General features: G+C 38.3%; 1 protein-coding gene across 1 annotated transcript in view; it reads right to left on the bottom strand.

Annotated features, from left to right (window-relative positions):
* Positions 1-20,606, bottom strand: part of ROS1 (ROS proto-oncogene 1, receptor tyrosine kinase) — a 137,112-nt gene that overhangs the window by 10,287 nt on the left and 106,219 nt on the right. The window contains 7 exon segments of the mRNA XM_004382746.3: positions 7,545-7,679; positions 8,714-8,917; positions 9,131-9,228; positions 13,461-13,590; positions 14,485-14,549; positions 16,840-17,002; positions 18,753-18,888. Of these exon segments, the coding sequence (XP_004382803.1) occupies positions 7,545-7,679; positions 8,714-8,917; positions 9,131-9,228; positions 13,461-13,590; positions 14,485-14,549; positions 16,840-17,002; positions 18,753-18,888 (931 nt within the window).

Here is a 20,606-nt window from a genome sequence, read left to right as displayed (position 1 = left end):
TATAACTCAGGTAAAGTCATTTTAGAAGGGGGAGAATTTGAGTTATTGCAAGTTTTCTGTAATTAGCATAAATGAACCAGAACAAAAGCTTTGGTTTCTTATATAATAGTGGTTTGCAATATAATTGCCTTTATTTCAATAATAACTTTATTTTGAAAAGCTGACATTATTTCAACAGTTTTTATTAATCCAAATAAATAGGTGGATAAATAGATGGTCGAAAAAATGTATATTCAACAGTTACAAAAAGTATTGGATAAGCTGAGATAAAAAGCACTTTACAGGTATATACTATACATTGATATCTAAAATAAATCTAAGAATTCACTCCAAGTCACAGAGATAGTTAGGGGCAAAACCAGGAGTAGAAACTAGGTTAGATTCTAATGCTTTTATCTCTTCATTACACTGTCAGGTTAGTTAAGAGATTCAGTACCCCAGACATTAATAGCTGGTTGATTAAATATTATCTTTTCCTTAATGGTTGCCTAAGAAATGTCTGTGCAGCACTCTTAACCAATGTTCATTCGTTCATCCATTCATTCATTCAGCAAAGGTTTATCGGACACATTATATACTAGGCAGTGTGTCAAGAACTAGGGATATGGCAGTGTGTCCCTTATCCTCACAGACCTCCCTTTGTAAAGGGAGATATAGACAAGATAGTCAGATGTAAGGATCACAACACTTATCATACTAGTACTCATGAGCAGGAAAAAAGTGTAACTTTTTTATATTATCTATAACTAATTAGGTCTTTCTCAGAGCCCCCACCCAGCAGAAGAAAATAAACTTCATTTAGTACAAGGCAGTTTATAACCTAGTCAAATCCAACAGTTTTTTAGGTAATGCCCAGTCTTCGTGGATGAATACTGAGTTTCTCTTATTTTCAGGTCATCCACATACCTTCACCCTCCTCTCCAAGATGGCATCAGGATGTATGCTGGGTGAGAGGTTTATGTGACTTACAGGGGCATGGTGAAGGATCCACTGAACCTCACTGTGCCCTTCAGACCTCCACTACTCTCAGAGTGGCTGATCTGGAATTCAGTTGAGTGATTGGTCTTGTCCATCCTGCAGGCATCAGCTGCTAATTTCTGCAGCCCAAGATCTCTTATCTGTTCTTTTTGCCCCATTCCATTGAACTGGGTCTCCCTTGTCTCCCTCTAGCTGGAGGCTTCTTTGAGATGCTGTCATGTCCTGTAATGACTGATAAGGCCTAGGAAATCCATTCCTGTTTCTGTTGCATGGCCTTAGAGGACTCCCTGGCAGAACTGTTAGCTCTCAACAAAATGGTCACACCATATGGGAAAAAAAAAAAGGGCTTGGAATGCAATATAGACCTTCACTCTGTTTGGACATGCCATTTTACCTTCTTAATGATGTTGGGTCTTCTCATGTCAGAGTAGGGGGTCTCCTTGCCATCCTCTCAAACTAGGGTAATTGCTCCATGCCTTTGGTGTTGTTCACATCTAATCTAACTGAATCCTGAAGAGGAAGTTTCAGGACCTAGATGTTCAATAGCTTCACTGTCCTTCCTCTACTGGTCAGTTCTCTTCTTCCTATACTTCTCCAGAGCTTAGAAGGAGTGGGGTTTCTAACTCACTTCCTCTTTTTGATTAGACTAGGCTTAAGTAAAATTGTATAGTCTAATCAGCCAAACCAAGCACTTGATATACTACAAGGAGCTAAATGATTTCAGATAACCTCTCTCCTCCAAGCCTGGTTTTCAAGTCTGTTGACATACTAAAAAGACCAAATATCTGATCTCTTTTTTGACTTTCTGGAGCTATAAGACAAATTAGGGGCAGTGAGAGAGAAACTGATAAAGAAACATAAATTGGGAAGTGTTTTAAATTATTAGACTACTACATCAACAGATAAATATACAGTTACAAATTATGGTAAGTTCTAAAAGTGAACAATTACAAATTTGGTCAGTTACTCACAAAAGGTCTCTCAGTGGAGGTGATATTTAAACCAAAGAACTTTGTAGGAAAATAAGATGCAAGTCATGGGAATAGCGTGAGGATGAGAGTCAGGGAATGTACTAGAAGAGGGAAAAGCATGTGTAAAGTCCTAAATTTGGAAAGAGCTTGGCACATTGTAGAATTTGAAGGAAAGCCAGTGTAACTGAAGAGCCGTCATTGACAGGGAGAGTATAAGAGATGAGATCAGTGGAAGAAGACGAGGTCATGCTGGTCTCATAGACCACTCAAGGAGTTGGATCTTATGACAACAAAATGGAAAGTTGCTGAAGACTTTTAAGTATGGGATCTGGCTTGATCCTCACATTCTAAAAGGATTATTCCAGCGTTTTTGTGGGGAATGGATTGTAGAGGGGCAAGTTGGAAGAAAGGAAGCTCTTAAAGAAGTCTAGGTGAGAGATAATGGTAGTTTGGACTACGTTAATAGCAAAGGAGATAGAAGGTGCCTCTCTGCAAACCTGCACCACAAACTCTAATCTCGGGGCACACTGAACCATAACCTGTGCCCAAGATCTTTTACGGGCATACGTCTTCCACTACCTGGAGATGTTTCCCCTGGCCTGCCTCATGAACCTTGACTCATTTATGAACATGCTCAAATGCCTTCTTGTCTGTGCAGCTTTCCTCTCTCATCTGTGATCTCATGATCTAGGGGTCATAGCTCTTGTCTAGAAATCATGTTATTGTACTAAAATTATTTGTCTACATTTTTGTCTCCTTCATTAGACTTTGAGTTGCTTAAGGTTGGGAAGAAACTCTTATTCTTTCTTCTATCCACAGTACCTAGCAAAAAACTTAGGACTTGGTAGGCACAAAATGAATGATTACCATATTTTTATGCAAATAATGCATGCCTTCGTTTGTTTGCCAACCACACCCTCCCCCCTGAGGTATTTTCATAAGTGCCGCTATGCCAATTTTTTTTAGATGTTGCTGTAAAAAAAAATTAGCATAGTGCGCTTATAAAAAATACACAGGGGTGAGAAGAGTGCTGTTGGCAAATAAACATAGAAGGCACGAGTTATTTGCCTAAAAATACAGTAATCAATTAATCGATTCACAATCAATAAGCATTTTGTGGTTGTGAGATTGTTTGTATCTTTATGTTGCATCAAATCTACAATTCTTAAAGCACAAGTGTTTTACCATCAAACATTCGGAACTGATGGCATAATGTTTCTTAGAAATGTAATAATGACAATACATTGGCAAATAATCATTTAGTACTTATTGTGTGTCAGACAATGTGCTAAGAATTTTATATGCATTATCTCACCCTGACAGAATGAAGTCCTATGGAACAGTATCATTATTCCCATTTTAGATAAGAGGAAACCAAGCCCTAAGGGTTGCCCTAAGAGTTGAGGAAGGGAGGAGAAAGTAAAGTATTATAATTCTCAACAGGAAGAATATCACTTCTAAAAATAGTGGTGACTCAAAGATATGGCCAAGGAATCGTAAAATTTGTCAAGATTGTCACATTTCAATTATGAAGTTTTTACTTATTTTATTTATAACTTGCCCTATTCTACAAAGGACTCAAGATGCTTAATGGAGATTATTGAAAAAGAAAGAAAGAAGAAAAAAAAAGAAGGAAGAGAATTAGCAGGGAGAGGAGGGAAGAAAAAAAAAACGAAGGCGGAGGGAGAGAAGAGAGATAAACCATTCTTACAGTTGCTAATAAGTCACCTTGTTTCTCACCCACTCGCATTACCCTCCAAAAGTTCAGCCTCTTGATTAATTTATATAATTCATTTCATCAGATATTTCTAATTTTTATAATCTATGGAGGCTTTAATTTGCGTTTAATCCAATCATTATTCTTCACTTTCTGACAGCAAAAATATATGACTTATTACTATATAAAAACATTTTACGCCACCATCCAGAGATGAATGAGGATTGAGTTGCCATAGACTGAGAGAAGAAGAAGGAGCCCTGGTGGCGCAATGGTTAAACAGTTGGCTGCTAACTTAAACGTTGGTGGTTTGAACCCATGTAGCAGCTCTTTGCTCTTTGGGAGAAAGACCTCACAATCTACTTGCATAAAGATTACAGCCAAGAAAACCCTATCTGGCAATTTTACTCCGTCACATGGGGTCACTATAAGTCTAAACCGACTTGATAGCACCCAACAAGACAGGAGGAGCTATATAAAGCAATAGTCATTTAAAAGTAAAGACTAAAACCTGTACTTGTGAAAAGCAATAAACTGGCAATGGAATAAAATGAAGAGGCTTTTAAGAATTTAATAATCCTAAAATATGCATTTCTTATATATTTCAGGTAAATTCATAACAACTATAGCTTTGACATAGGGACTCTTCCCTTACAAATGTTCACTTGTCGCAATTCCTTTCCATGTATTACATACTTGCACTAAGTTATAGCTATAAATATTCCAGTATGTTACTCTAAGTAAAGGTATAGCTCCTTCATATTTGTTAAAATTTACTTGGGCTAGTTGTCCTAGGTCTTAAAAAAAAAAAAAAACCTCACTGTTCATACTTGAAATATCTCATTTGACTAAGTGTTCAGGTTCAAATTTCTCCAGGCACCACGCCAGTCTTTTACTCCTCTTGGCCTCAATTTTTTTGATTTGTGAAGTAGCACAGGACTCGTTATCCATGCCCAGTATTAGCCTCTCTGAGTATGAAAGTCCTTGGGTTCATAAAGCAATTGAAGTTTAACAGACGAAAACTTCCTAACATCTTTCAGGTTCAAGGGGATGAGTTTCTTTAGGAACTTAAATAAAGCACATAAAATACAGATTTCAAAGACACCCTTATTCATTATATTCATTCCAGGAGAGATCCGATTAGCATCTAGGTGTACATATTTTTTAAAGGTAAAAACAAGATGGTAGCCGGCATGTCCTCTCCCCTTGTTGCCTCCTACATTTGAAGGACTCTGCAGCAACTCCAGTTGCTTCTCTGATACGTCTGTCAGAGAACCCCCAAAACCCCTCAAGTGAAGTAGATTGCCCTTTGATCCTGTTTCTTCTTGGAAGTAGTGTGGTTGTTATGCAAACTGAAAGGCTAAAGAGAGAGCTGATGACTGGCCTTTCCACCCTGCATCCCAGGCTATGGAGAGAAGGGCAGGAATGCTCTGAGCCCCACATTCCATTAATACCTGAGCACAGCACAGCCACCTATGGACGCACCTGACCCAGAGTGCATCCAGGTGCTGGGTATTTAAGCAGTGAATAAAAGGCGCAGCATGGCTCAGTGCAGACCTTCAATCCTCTAAGCTGGGCCTGTGATCTCAGAGAACTGCTCCAAATAAAATTCAGTTCCCTCTGTTCTCCAAGGAGAGTAGTTAATCTTTATCATGACAACTTAAGGCCGTGGCAGATTGAATGGCAGCGCTTAGAGCTCCATTTCCTAGCACAGTTTGTTTTCCTGGTTGGCAATGGAACTTAACCCTTCCTGGGGCTCTGCAGAGTCAGGCACTACTTGGAGGCCTGGAGAAATGTTTTACTTTTTATGAATGATATTCAAATAAACTTTAAAACTACCAGTAGAAAATTTTGTTTTCACAGAAAACTGTATTTTTATAAAAACGAGTAATTATTCAGTTTATGAATTATTCAAGATTAAATTACATAGAATATTATCTTTTTCAGCTTATAATCAGGGATACTTTTCTAGCACTTTTCAAGTATTCCTTCCTCCTCCTCCTAGTGGCATTTTTGGGTACCTTTGGATAGGACAAAGTTCAACATACATTTTTCTGCTCCACAATACAGCAATTTATTAGTTACCTCCATCCTCCTACCCCAAATAAAACAAATGAACACATGGTCCATATTCGTCAAAATGTGTAATTCAATGATTGATTCTTGGTGCCTACCCAAAAAAATTGCATAAATTTGATAAGGCACATTATCCCATTAAAAAAAAAACAAACCCGTTGCTGTCAAGTCAATTCCGACTCATTGCGACCCTGTAAGACAGAGTAGAACTGTCCCACAGAGTGCCCAAGGAGATGTGGTAGATTCGAACTGCTGACCTTTTGGTTACCAGCCAGAGCACTTAACCACTATGCCACCAGGGTTTCCACATTATACCATAGAGGGGAAAAAATGCCAGATGAAATTCTAACAGAACAATAAAAATTCTCTGGAATTAAAATTCTGGGGGGAAATTTCTGAGCATTTGACAACTGTGTAAGGAATACAAAACAGTGATTAGTTTCCTATTTAATATAATTTTATTTCATATTTAACTGTGTTGTTTTTATTTTTTCTCAAACCCTAGATCAAAGGTTTTCCAATTTTGAATAATTTTTTTATTCCTAATTTGCAGAATGTTTTTCTGTCTCCCCCAAAAAGATCATGAATCATTTTTTAGACACTGTCATTAACTTGTTCGTCTGTGTATATCTGATCTCCTTGTAAATACCCTAGGGACTGTAAAAGCTAAATCAGAAACAAGTAGTGATTCAGAGCTTCTTCTAGCTGGAAGATTTAAATAATACAAAACCATTCCCCAGTAGATCTTCCAACCAAGGTGCCCAGTTCTTAATCATCTTTTGGCTCAAGTGTGAATGATCCTCTAAATAACACCGCATAGTCAAGGCAGCGCAACCATGGTGTACATCCGCATACTGCTAATTCCTTTTGCACTTGCCTGTACCACACACTTTAGCACTTTATTACATATTGGCTTGTTCTCCAACTGTTCCACACGTGTTTCTTTTCTTTAAAAATACATTCTCAAATGCTGAAGATCTGTGGCCCTGGCTTAAACACCTCTGTAATTAATACCTTAGCATGGTATCAGGCATATAGTATAGGAGTTTATCCTTTTCGATTATTTATTTTTTTGGAATCGTCTTAAATTAAGCATCTCTTAGGAAAGGTTCCAAGACTTGATATTTCTGCTGAGTTTGTTCACAAGGAGTCAGATTAGTACTCAGCATGATGGCTTGATTTTTCTTTTGTAATTAGACCAAATTCACCCACTCTTCTGAGGATCACACATTTATTAGAACTCAAAATGGCCACTGGCCACGATCAGTTTGATAGAGTCACCAGTACTAAGTTACTTAGTGTTAAGTTCACAAATTGGTCATAACCTATAAAATTTTTAATAGTACTGTATCCTGTATCCTGTCAATCAATATCAACTATAACAGCAAAAGTAATCCAACTTCTAAAAAACAGGTTCCTATTTAATAAAATCTTTTCAGTTAAGATATTAGCCAATGAAATATCTCAAAATAAAATGAATACGTACACACACCTGCGTGCGCACACATACACACACACACACACGCACACACAGCTTTTATTTATTTATTAGAATTGACTTAACCAGAAGTATAAATATATTGTACTCTTCTAAATTTTGTTTCTGAGTGAAATATCATGTGTATATACAGATAGAAAGAAATCATCATGCCACAATTTATATTTTATATAATATACAAATATATGGGATATACAAGTATATAAATTACATTTTATATATTTTAAAATACAATACATGAGGTATAAGATAGCATGTGCACATGTTTGGTTTTGAGGTGCTTATATTAACATAATTAACTTACAGATCATCAGGACAATTTCTTGGTGACTCCAGTCTCCCTCCTGTCTGCACGTAGTTTAAAACATCAAGGTTGGAGTGAGCTGGATAAGGCTGATGACCAAGCGTTAAAATTTCCCAAATCAAAATTCCGAAAGACCTAAGGATATTAAGGGTTTGTTTTAATTACACTTATTACAAAAGCAGGTTTACAGTAGTTTCATCAGCACAATTATTCCTGGAGCTACCAGGTTCTACTTGATAACTGGCATTAGTAGACCCACAAAAGGCAAACGGGAGGCTTAAAATCGGGTTAAATGCAAGAAAAATTAAAACGGGCAACTGCCTACTTGGTGTAACTTCAGAGACGATAGGAAGGCACAGAGGGAGTACACACACACGCACACACGCACACACTCACACACACACCTCTGTTCTTGCCCTCTGGCTCAAGCTGCACTGGCGGACCTCCATTAATAGGCAGACACGCCTAGCTAAGGGTAAGCATGAGAGCATTTTACCTTTTTTTTTTTTTTCTTCTTCTAAGTTTGAAAGAGATAAAGTGGAAGCAAACGTGGAGAAAGAAAGCATGAATAAAAACTGGTGGCACTGAGGACCAATTTTATCTCATCACCAACATTTCCTAGAACCAATCCAACTTAAAAGCTACTGACCAAATCAACTCTACATTTTGAGCAATTCTAATCAAAAGTTTGGGGTCAAGAAGCATAAGTGAGGGGGCTATTCAAATAATAGAGATGTTCAAACCTCCCCAATGTCCTAATCTTTTTGATATCCATGATTTAAAGTCTACTTACAAATTAATGACCAAATATCCCTAAATAGTAGGCATTTGGACACACACTTGGACATTAATTCATTAAGTATCAATTTCTACCAGTCATATGATTTTACATATATAGAGTGTAATAAAATACTTGGAGTAAATGTATCCATTTCATATACACTAGTAAGGCAGAGGATTAAAACTAATGGGAGGTGCTTTAAGCTGCTGAAACTCAGGAATATTCCACCCTGGCCCCCAGCTCTCACTTTAACTTAAGATAAATCACTTAAGCACTCTGGTCTTCTGTTTTCTCATGTAAAAACAAGGGTTAGATGACCTTTTGTGATCCCTTCTAGCTCTGACATTTTATGATCTGCCTGCATTTCTCTGAGTCCTGGGAAGCTTACCATACATCAGATTGAGTAGTGAAGATTCCATCCATCAAACTTTCTGGAGCCATCCAGCGAACAGGCAGCAGGCCTTCTCCTCTCTTTCTATAGTAATCATTTTTATAGATGTCCCTCGCGAGTCCGAAGTCCCCAATCTTCACTATCCGTGACGGACTTGTATAGTCTTTCACAGAGACAAGGCAATTCCGAGCTGCCAGATCCCTATGGCAGAAACTGTATTTAATAATAATACTAATAAAGTTCCAGAGATCAGATAAGCAACACTAGTATGTCTGTTGAGAAGAGACTTTTTACAGATGTTATCTTATTTTGAAGGAATTAAAATGTTTAATTATTCTTATGTGTTTTACCCAAACTACAGGTGATTATTGTGTCAATATCCGCAATAACCTTGTATCCAGAATGTCACCGTACCTGTGAATGAAGTGCATCTGCTCCAGGTAGACACAACCTTTTGAAATATCTACACATAGGTCTACAAGGTCAACCAAGGTGAGTAAAGGACCATGAAACTGTAAGAAATGAAGGAAAAATTACAGGCACTTTTCCAGTTTGCACTATATATACACATAAACACACACACATATATACATATATATCCCATCAATCAGTATCAACTATTATATATATATATGCATATATATTTGATGTTTTAAAGACATTTTTAATTTATGGCTACAAGAGCTCAAACAAAGAGGAAAAGAACTAAACGTATATTTTTTTTACCCAGGTGTAGATAAATAAATGACAGACTATATTTAGTGAACAGAGGCAGAGAGGCAGTATGGGATCTTTATTGGAAAGATCTCAGGGTGTCAGGTAAGACACCCTAGTTCTGCTACTTATTAGTTGTGTGATCTTTCTCCCGTTGCTTAATTCACTGAACGACTTTATCATATGTTAAACAGGAATCACGTTACTGACCTTGCAGGTTAATGTGTGTAACATAGCTGGTGCTTAACAGGAACTTAAAAAACAGTAGCTGTTCTCATAAGTAGTAATGATGATAACTTAATCACTACCTAGCTAGTTGAGTTATTGGTCCAATGTCAGTCATGACAATGACTTGTTCCTTATATGAGCCCCTAATAAATGGTTAGCAATACTCTATTTCAAGGTCAGAGATTACTTTTTTCATCTAAGAGAGCCAGCACGAATATACAGTTCATCCTGTACTGGTCACAATGATTTCTAGGAGAAAAAAGCCAGGTGGAGTTGTTATTAGTACCATGTGGAAAAAATTCAAATTTCCTGCCCCAGGACAATATTCGTATAGTGTCTGCTCCTTTCTATTTACCTGCAATTACCCCGGTTATGGACTTTCTCATCCCTAATTTGAACCATCCAAAAACTCCCCCTTTCCCCAGCCTTCTACACTGTATTTCCAACTTATTCTTCCTAGAACACAGCTTTAATTAACTCACTTCGTTGATGCACACTGCCTGTTAAGCCCATTCATTACAAATCCCAGAGCACAGTCTCCAAGGCACCTCCAGGCTGGACCAGCCTCTCTTTATGTCCATTTATATCCCATTGTTTCTCCTCTCACAATCTTGCTTCAGTCACACGGGACTACCTGCTGTTCTTCACACCTGTTCTGCATTTCTCAACTTCTCTCCTTTTTTTCTACTATCATTTTTTTTTCCTGGAATGCCCTCCTTATTCTTCACTAAGCATCTCAAATGGTTCCCAACTTCCAAGCGAGTTAATTCCTCATACACGGATGATATTAAGTGCTGTCCACCCTGCCTCCTTGGCAATCTTATCTCCTTTCTCAAAACAGAAATAATCCTAACATTCTGGGAGTCAACATTGCCACTGGTTCTGTTCAACCGCATGCAGTTCTGATAACTAGGCTCGAACCTTACTCCTGAAACTCAATCCCTTATCATCCCTGTTCAGGTCCACTAGACAGCTGTCTCGTGGCCTGTGTCTGAGTACCTCCTGAGTATCCTGACTGGTTCACTGGCTCCTGTGTGAATGGGACCCTGTTTTGCTCTTGGGAAAGCCTACTCTACTCATGAAGACATTCTCTTGGCCTAGAACCCTACTCCTGAACTTCTGTCTGGTGGCCAGCACCCTGTTCCCTACTGATAGGTTTTCATAACGTTGCCAGCCTGCTTGCATGCTTAGATCTTTATCATCTTCTCCTGATATCCCCTGGGGCAATGCTCTGTCCACCTCTTGGGGCACCCTATCACCCTGTGTTGGGCCTCCTGGATTTCACATGCTGCCCTGCTATATCATCTGTCATCTCTTTCCAAACCCTGCAGACATATTAAACTTTTATCTGGGTTTATTCCTAGTCAACACCTCTACAATTCAGTGGGAAAGTGTCATTTTAGCTACTCCTCTATATACCACCTTGATATGACCCAAGCAGAACACCTCTTCCATGAAGCCTTCCCAGGTCTCCTCAGTTAGAAATAATCTCTCCCTCTTCTTGCTTCAGCAGTATGTTCTCTACTCAACTGTGTTGGGCCCCATGTTCTCTTAAACTACTAATCTGTATATGATTATTTTCTATCATCTGGTAAGTTCCTTGAAATCTTCTGTTCCTTGCAGTACCTACATTACTGTCATACAGTAAATATCCAGCAAAGATTTGTGAATTGAATTATATCTGGAAGGCAGTATATTCACTACTATGTAGCTGTATTATTTTGATAGTTTTACTTTTTTCTGTCTTAATATAGTCTTAGAATGTCAAAGCTAAAAGTAGCCATAGAAAGTTTTTGATTCAATATCCCATTTTATGAACGAAGAAACTGCAGGCCTAAAAGTGGAGAGAGGATTGCATTCAATCCTTATGTATTCAATCCAACAAGGAAGTCTAGGAGCAGGAATGGGTGAGCCAGAAAAAGATACTCAACAAGGAAGGAAAAGGAAGAAAAAAAGAAAGGGCAAAGACACAGGAAAACAAGATGTTAATAGAAGAAACAGTGCGCGAGGGTGCTATATAACTCTCTATACTTTCTGCACGGTTTTTCTGTAAATCTAAAACTGCTCTAAAAAATAAAGTCTATGAGAAAAGAAGGAAGGAAGGAGGGAGGGAGGGAAAGAAGAGAAAGAAGGAGGAAGGGAAGGAAGGAAAGAAAGAGAGACAGAAACAAAGAGAGACAGAAAGAAAGAAAGAGCGAGAAAGAAAGGGCAGGCAAAGGGCGACCCTACAAGAAAGGGTAGGCAGAAATCCATGAATGTCAGAGAAATCTACGTCCATCTTCCCCCATCTCTCTTCCTAGAGATTCCAAGCCACTGTAGGACAAAAAAATATGTGTGAGCTGCAACAGATGAGTGTGGGCAGAGAGCCCTGTGAGGTGTATAAGAACTTTATTGAGTTCATCGCATGGGGAGAGAACCTGGAAATGGCTGCATTTTTTTTCAGATAATTTCCTTCAACTGTCCTATGTTGAACCCTCCTCTCCCTGTCAGAATTGAGCCTCCCCCTCTATGACTTATTGGCCAGTTTCTATAATATTTCTGTCGCTTGTTATTAGTACAGTCCCATTTTCCTTTGATAAGACTCAGTCTTAATTATTTTTAAAACAGAAATCACCAAACTCTTTCCCTCACCCAACTACAGCAGTGATCCTGGCTGCTTGGAGCAGAGATGTGGCAAAATCTGGCCTTGAAATATCTCCCAGGCCAACCCCTTTTCTTTTGGAATTTCCTCATCCTCCTCCTTTCAAACTCTGAGAACCTTGTGTGTTGTTGTTGTAGGGTGACCATTCGTAATTTATTGTCCAAACCTGGTCACTTTAGAGAGTAAAAGGAATGACAAGCATAGGCTGGGACTGTCCCAGGCAAACCAGGGGTGGGTGGTCACCCCATTCATGAGACACACTCTCTCCCACAACAATTGGCATATATGGCAGGTGGCGGAAGTGTACGTGGTTGTCCTCATTCAGACTGTTTCCCTCTGATGCTATGACCTCTGCTGAGATGGTGGTCACCACTTAAGTAGTTTTCTTAGAGTCAAGTTCAACTTCAGCCACTGAGGAGCCCCTCAGAAATGGAGCCACATGCCCCAACCTCTTCTCTAGGTTGGGAATCCCATTGCTTTGCCCAGCTGTTCGCTGGGTGGCCCAAAAGCTGCTGTCCTTCTTCCAACCTCTGGCTCTATCATGGGAAGTAATAGAAACCCCTAGACTCCACACAAATCCCCTTCAAGCCCCACTAGCATGGGCTGCTCTAGCAGTTTTCTTACCTTCAGAAATCTCTAGACCAGACATTGGCACCCATCTCTAAGTTCAGTTATATACCCAAGCTTCTGTTTTAGCCAAGTTTGAGATGCCTGTTAAAATCCAACTCAATATGTCAACTGAGTGGGAACGTACAAGTCTAGTATTCAGTGACGAGATCAGGGCTGGAAGTATCAGTTTGGGCCAGATAGCATATGGATTAAGTACAGAGAAATATGTCCCTTTTTCAAATCCACATGATCCCTGTTCTCCAAAAGAACGTGATTGTGGCAGCCAGGGACCTATTTTTCCAGTAAACACCCAAAACAGGTTCAAATAACCAGAAAATGCCAGAAATATAAGTCAAGGGTTCTAATTGTCCTAATCCAACCCGAAAGAAATTTAAGAATAATTTCCACAGAAGTCTTTTAAGGTTCTACCATCAGCTGAAACTGCCTACTTAATTTAAAGACTTTGGGTTTTAGAAGGGCAAAGGAGAAAATTATTAGGAAATTATAGGGCATTTGCCTTACAAAATCAACACCAGGGAGCCCATTTCTTACCGTTGTCATCCGTGCTTTCCGTAAATATGTGAGAAGGTCTCCTCCTTCCATCAGTTCCAGAATAATGTACTGAGGTTCGTTCAGCAGACAAACTCCAAGCTGCTTCAGAATGTTTGGATGATTAAACTTGCTAAAAAGTGTAAAGAGACAGGCAGGGTCACATTACAACAATCAAAGTCCTACCGGAGCCTTTATGGAGTAAAGCAATTCTTCACTCACAGTTTACTTCAAAACTCCTGGCTATTTTCCTCTAATGAGTGAAAGCCTCATTTTCCAAGCATTGAACTGGTCTGTGTGCTTGCCGTAAGGAGGGAATATGGCAACCCCTAGTGGCCAATACATATGGATAAAATAGGCTGATTTTTAGAAGAAAGAACATTTGTATTAAAAAATTTTATGTTTTGGAAAAGAAGGTAATTTTGATTAACATCCTTCTTCAAAAGATATTTGAAAACATTACATTTTTGGTCTTCATAAGTATGAAATATCATTCTCTGCCTTTTTGAGAAGCAATTAAGACACATAGGTTTGGCTAGACTGTGTTCTCAAGACATCAAGGCAATTAAGCCCCAACCTAATAATTAGAACCCATAGTTCGGAACCCCATCGGCTTTGGGTCTTTCTCTTTAAGATGCCCTTGAAGAGTTTTCATGGTCATAAACTGACTGAAACCTCCAGACCCTAGATATTTTCACTGACATCATTGTACTTGACAAAACTCTCCCTACTCTGTCTACACATTTGGAAGAACACAGCATGTTTAAAGCTGAACATCTTCAGAATTTACTTGCAAAGCACACTCCTTACTGAAAATAAAAGAAAGGAAAACCTTTTACCTAAGGACTGTCTACACCCAGCCTCAGAAGACTGGTTACTATAGAATAGTATAGAATACTTCTGATTACAGACACGTTTCCATTTAAGCTTTTTAGCTTTGTTTGTTTGGGGCATGATCTGGTCATTTTGAATGTTAAAAGCTTCCTACCCATACCAAGGGAAACTTATTTCAGAATTACCCCGATACCTCATCAGATGTGCCTCCTTCAGGAATTCAATCTTCTCCTGGTCAGTGGAGCCTTTCTTTAAAGTCTGTGCAACATGAAAACAAGTCAGGAATCAGTATAGCAGGTATTTCTGTGAGCTCAGTGGGTTAATATAGACAATCTTCGTTTTGTTTTGTTTTGTAATATCCACCCTGAAAGCTAGAGATAGATAATGCATGTTCTTTTTCTCTGTAAACCCATTCAAATTTTATCTCCTGTTATTGTTATAGGAGTCCCTGGGTGGTGAAAATGGTTAAGCATTCAACTACTAGCCAAAAACTTGGTGGTTCGAACCCACCCAGAGGCACCTTGGAAGACAGGCCTAGCAATCTGCTTCTGAAAGGTCATAGCCTTGAAAACCCTATGAAGCAGTTCTACTCAGCACATATGGGGTCGTCATGACTCAATGGTAACTAACAACAACCACATTATTGCTATTGTTCACTTAGGAATATTTGCTAGATAATTCATATTTACACAAAGTCCCACCAAAAGGTAGAAATTTTAAAAAGAGACCAAGTTTGGGTTTTAGACCAATTTTTTAATTTTCAAAATTTTCTGCTTAGTATCTGTTTCCTCCTGTTTTCTTGCTAGTAATATTCCAATTTATTTCTTAGTGGCAAGGTACTCAGTCCCAGGCAATTGATCTAAATTAATCACGAAAATCTTTTTTTTTTTTAATTGTACTTTAGATGAAGGTTTACAGAACAAATAGTTTCTCATTAAACAGTTAGTGTACATATTGTTTTATGACAATGGTTAACAACCCCAGACACGTCAACACTGTCCCCTCTCAACCTCGGGTTCCCTATTACCAGCTTTCTTGTCCCCTCCTGCCTTCTAGTACTTGTCCCTGGACTGTTGTGCCCCATTAGTCTCATTTTGTTTTATGAGGCTGTCTAACCTTTAGCTGAGTGGTGAACCTTGGGAGAGCCTTCATTATTGAGCTAAAAGGGTGTCTGGGGGCCATACTCTCAGGGCTTCTCCAGTCTCTGTCAGGCCAGTAAGTCTTGTCCTTTTCTGTAATCACAACAATCTTGGTCTGCAATTTCCCAGCCTCCCTTGCAACCAAGAATGTCCATATGACTCAGTTCTGGTCAATGAGATGTAAGGGGAAAACAGGTGAAAGGAACAGAGGCTTGTGGAACACTTTTGCTTTACTGAACAGGTACATCTAGCATTATCTTCCCCCTTCTCCATGTCCTGAATGTAGATGTGATACCTGGTGCTTTGGCAGCCATCTTGGGACCATAAGACAACAAGTACCATGCAAAAAATGAAGAGAATTAGAGTTATTGGCCCTGATCTGACACACTACTGTACCAAAACCAACATTCATCTTGTTATGTAAGAAAAATAAACACTTGTTTAAGCCAGTTGAGGTTGGAATAGCCAAAAGGATTCTTGACTGATATCTAAGGTAACCCAATTCCCTAATTGTTTAAAGGACTTTTAAATGATATCATTTGGAAGTGGAGAGAATTGCCAACATTTATAGCTGAATAGCACACCCTCAAAAGAGATAGATCCATAACAAGAAGTGATCTGGATATTATCCAATTACATAAAAGGTTCGTCATCCCTCTAGCAAAAGAAAGTTTTACAAAAATGTAAGAGTATATCCCATGCTTCCTAAAAGCTATATTAAATATATCATGCTTAATAATCGTGGAGGTCAGGGGCTGGCAAACTATGGCCTGTGGGCCAAACCCAGCCTGTCACCTTTTTTCGTGCAACCTGTAAGCTGAGAATTGTTTTTTGCTTTTTAAATGGCTAAAAAAATCAAAAGAAGAATAATATTTCATGAAACACGAAAGTTATATGAAATTCAAACTTCAGTGTCCTTAAATAACGTTTTATTGTGACACAGTCACGCTCATTCATTTACATATTGTCTATGGCTGTTTTTGCACTACAGTGACATAGTTGAGTAGTTGTGATAGAGATCATATTGCCAGCAATCTTAAAATATTTACTATCTGTCCCTTTAAGAAAAAGTTTGCTGAACCCTGGTGTAGCACCTTGAGAATGTGTTTTACAACCCCAGTTTTCTTATCGTATGTTTGAAGGGAAAAAACTATCTGCCAGATCTTAGCTATTTGTAGCCTTAGAGGTAACATAAACCCTTAAGAAGATTTTCTTATGGATTACAGAACCTACGTACAAAATAGAAAATATATATATATATATGATTTCTGTAGCCATGGGTAGGCTTCTATATTCTACAAGTTCTCTCTTCAACTGGGATCACTCATCTCTGATTATAGTTGTATCCATGTAAATCCAGCTGCTACATGCTGACATGACATTTCAGGAAGTTAAAACATCTACCTTACCTTCACTGCCACTTTGGTTTCTCCACTTCCAACTCCTAAGATATCGACTGCTGTCCCTTCATACACTTCTCCAAAGGCTCCACTTCCCAGCAAGAGACGCAGAGTCAGTTTTTCCCGAGGAAAGGTAGGAAGACTTTCAATCTCATCTTGGGTCGGAAGAGTACTGTAAAATGACAATATTTTCATTCTGCCAAAATACATATGGCTTACAAGTTTGTGTTGGTATTGTTGTTTGAGAGAGAAAGAGTGTAAGAGAGAATCTCACAGATTTGCAACATGCAGTGCATTCTATATGACATAGTGACATGGAATTGGCATTCATATTCCTTTCCTATTCCACCACCTTTTACTCTGGCAGAACATGTCACTTCACTTCTAGGCACAATCATTTTGATAGGAGCATGTATGTGTGTGTCATTTGCCTCACAATTTTTACTGTAGCTTGTTCTGTTAAGGAAACCCTGGTGGCATAGTGGTTAAGAGTTCAGCTGCTAACCAAAAGGTCAGCAGTTCAAATCCACCAAGTACTCCTTGGAAACCCTATAGGGCAGTTCTACTCTGTTCTGTGGGGTCGCTACGAGTCGGAATTGACTTGACGACAATGAGTTTGGTTTTTTGTTTTTTAGTTTTTTTTGTTCTGTTAAAGTTTACTCATTGCCACAGAGTTGATTCTGACTCATAGTGACCCTATAAGACAGAGTAGAACTGCCCCATAGGGTTTCCAAGGATATAATCTTTATGGAAGCAGACTACCACATCTTTCTCCCTGGGAGCAAGAGGTAGGTCCCAAACCTCTGACCTTTCAGTTATCAGCCCAGCACTTAACCACTGTGCCACCAGGGCTGTTTGTTAAAGCTACTAGTTATTATTTCTTTCAGGTTTTTAATTTGTGTAAAAGGCTAAGGTAAATCAGTACCATTTTAAGAACTCGGCTGCTAACCAAAAGGTCACAGTTCAAATCCACCAGCCACTCCTTGGAAACTCTATGGGGCAATTCTACTCTGTCCTATAGGGTTTCTATGAGTTGGAACCAACTCAAAGGCAAGGGGTCTTTTAGTAATAAATACATCTGGGTTAATGAGCTAAACAAGCTTTCACCTTAACTTTTCCACCCACTTCATCTCTTAGGTAAAACAAGATTTATTATGACCACAAAAAATCAACTCCATCTCTGTCAGGTGAACTTCAGAAAGTTAAGCTTCTCACTTGGAATACTATGAGGAAAAATAATGTATCTCCATTAAAAATGTTTTGAGTTTTTAATAGAGGATCTTGAATGCCAGATACACTGAGTTTTTTCTCAAGGAAAAGTCATATCTGAATGGCTATGTGTACTTCAAAACCTTTGTTTTTGTCTTGAATTATAAATTTCTAGAAGCAAGTCCTATCTCTATAAAATTCCATTTTGCATAGACCATAATATAGTATCTTTTCCAAAGAGACACTTAAATAATTTCTTTAATTATGATGACAACAGAAGTTCAAAACTCATCTATCTTAAGGCGGATTACTGAGCAACTTCTAAAAAAGAAGTAAGATTGACTTGATGGCACATGAAGGAAACCCTTGAAATTTCTCTTTTCTCAAATGCTGCCTCCAGTTGGACAAACCATGTTAACACCACTGTCTTCAGTTTAGGATTCACCTCTCTGCTTCATTGAGTTTTGAGCTGTATGATAACGCACTGGAAAACAGAGCTGATTTTTCTTTGTTTCCCTTAGGATAGAATAACCATATAATTTGTTATTCATACCAGCTCATGTTTGAGAGTGGAAGGGTATATTATTAATAATTATGCCAGCATAATGGGCATAACCCAGGACAGTCCTGGGAGAAGAGGATGCATAGGCCCCCTTGGTATAGTTGCCCACCCACTGCCTAGGTGCTGCGTAAGGATGGCCCAGGTTACATACTGTATCGCATAGCAGGCATTAGCCAGTCCTACTCCAGCTGCCACACCTCGCAGCTCAGCCAACTCTTTGTCTTCGTTGTCGGGAACTATCAGCCCTTCCTTGGAAGATTTTAGATTCTTTAATCTTGTATGCCAGACTATAAAGAAAAAAAAGTGACATAATTCATAAGACAAAACTCTGCTTGTTCTTTCCTTTAGAAAATATAAACAATGTTTTTAAATGTTTGTATATAAGAACACTATTGGTAAAATAACAGAATTTGATTGAAAAACATAGCCATCATTGAAAAACTAATTAAATCTAGGTAAAAAGTCATATAAAAACATATAACTTATACCACATGACTGTTCATCTTACTTCTTACAGTAGAGTTTAATATATATTTATTGCTGTTATAAACAAGTTGCAGTACCATAATATTAGTTTATTTCTCAAAATCACCCATAAACTAGAGTCAAAATAAACCAAAACAAATTTGCATAATAATTCTTAGTGAAACAAATTTATTTCTGAGTCCGTCATGTCCTGGTTATACTCCCCAGTAGACCTGAGAGAATATTTTCAATATAAGGGCAAGGTTTTAAAAAAATACAGGTACAACAATGTATATCCATTATTGTTCATATTCATATATACATTCTCAAATACATAGAAAAATCATTGAAATTAAACCCACCAAATGTTAGCAGTGGTCCTCTCTAGTTGTGGGATCATGGGTGATTTTTACTGGCTTTTTTTTTTTTTTACGGTGAACAGATACTATTTTTATAATCATAAAAAATGTTATTTTTTAAGGATTAAAATACTGTCATGACAATAAGATCACCCATCCATACTAGAATATTGGATCAGAAATTGGAAATAGGAAGGATGCTTTAGGAAATGATCATTAAAACTTGAACTTTATTTCATTGTAGCTTCTATACTTAACAGGTTAGAGTTTTATTCAAGTGAAATTCTATCTGAGAGGCACAAAGGGAAAAAAGTCTCAAGTAACTTTGTTAATGTAATTTTTCAAACCTGAAATGTTCTTAAACCACTCTTCATTTTTGAAGGCCCAGCTTCAGCCCAGCATCCTCAGTGATGCCTTCCAAGACCACTGCAGCCTCTGCTGATCTCTCCTTTCTGTGCTTATATATGACTAAATGTGCCTCTCAGTTGGCACTTCTCCCATGTCCCTGTCTTGTACATTTCATGTACTATAGCCTTTTCTTATTATTAAACACGTCTTGCTATGTATCTGTTCACGCAGGTATGTCTCACATCCCTCCTTAAACGGCAAGCCCCCTGAGGTCAGCAGTTGTATTTTACTGCTTTACATTGCCCTCTACTCTCAGCATAAAGCTAATGTTGTATTAGATATGACCACTCACCAAAGCGAAGGCTGTTGATACTTATTTTTAAACCTTTATTTCAATTTATATTTATAAGTATGACTGTTGAGAGCCCTCAGCACAATACAAATTTTAAAAATAATGGCTACATTTTATTATTTTAACAACTCAGTCTTGTCTCATGCACTTGCACACTTCTACTAGTAAAACCGCATGCACTGCTATTAAAAGCAAAGGACCGAATTAGCTTAACTATACTCAAAAATCCATGAGTTCCAAACAGAATAAAGACCTTTAAGTCCTGAGAAAGTCAGATATCCATAGGATCTCTTGGAAGCACAACAGGTTGTCTGAAATTATCTCATATTCATCCACTACAGTTATGGGTTCAAACAATGGTGATGAACAAGTAGTCAAGCAAAGGTCAGATGAAGGATTCTTCATGTAATACTCCTTCCCAGTAGGAAAGCAGACAAGCAGGCAAGCCTATATGCCAACTGCCAAATATACTGCAGTCATA

This window comes from Trichechus manatus, unplaced genomic scaffold, assembly GCF_000243295.1.
Source record: "Trichechus manatus latirostris isolate Lorelei unplaced genomic scaffold, TriManLat1.0 scaffold00098, whole genome shotgun sequence".
Lineage (NCBI taxonomy): Eukaryota > Metazoa > Chordata > Mammalia > Sirenia > Trichechidae > Trichechus > Trichechus manatus.
Note: the sequence above shows the minus strand (reverse complement) of the source record. Positions and strands in the feature narration are given on the sequence as shown.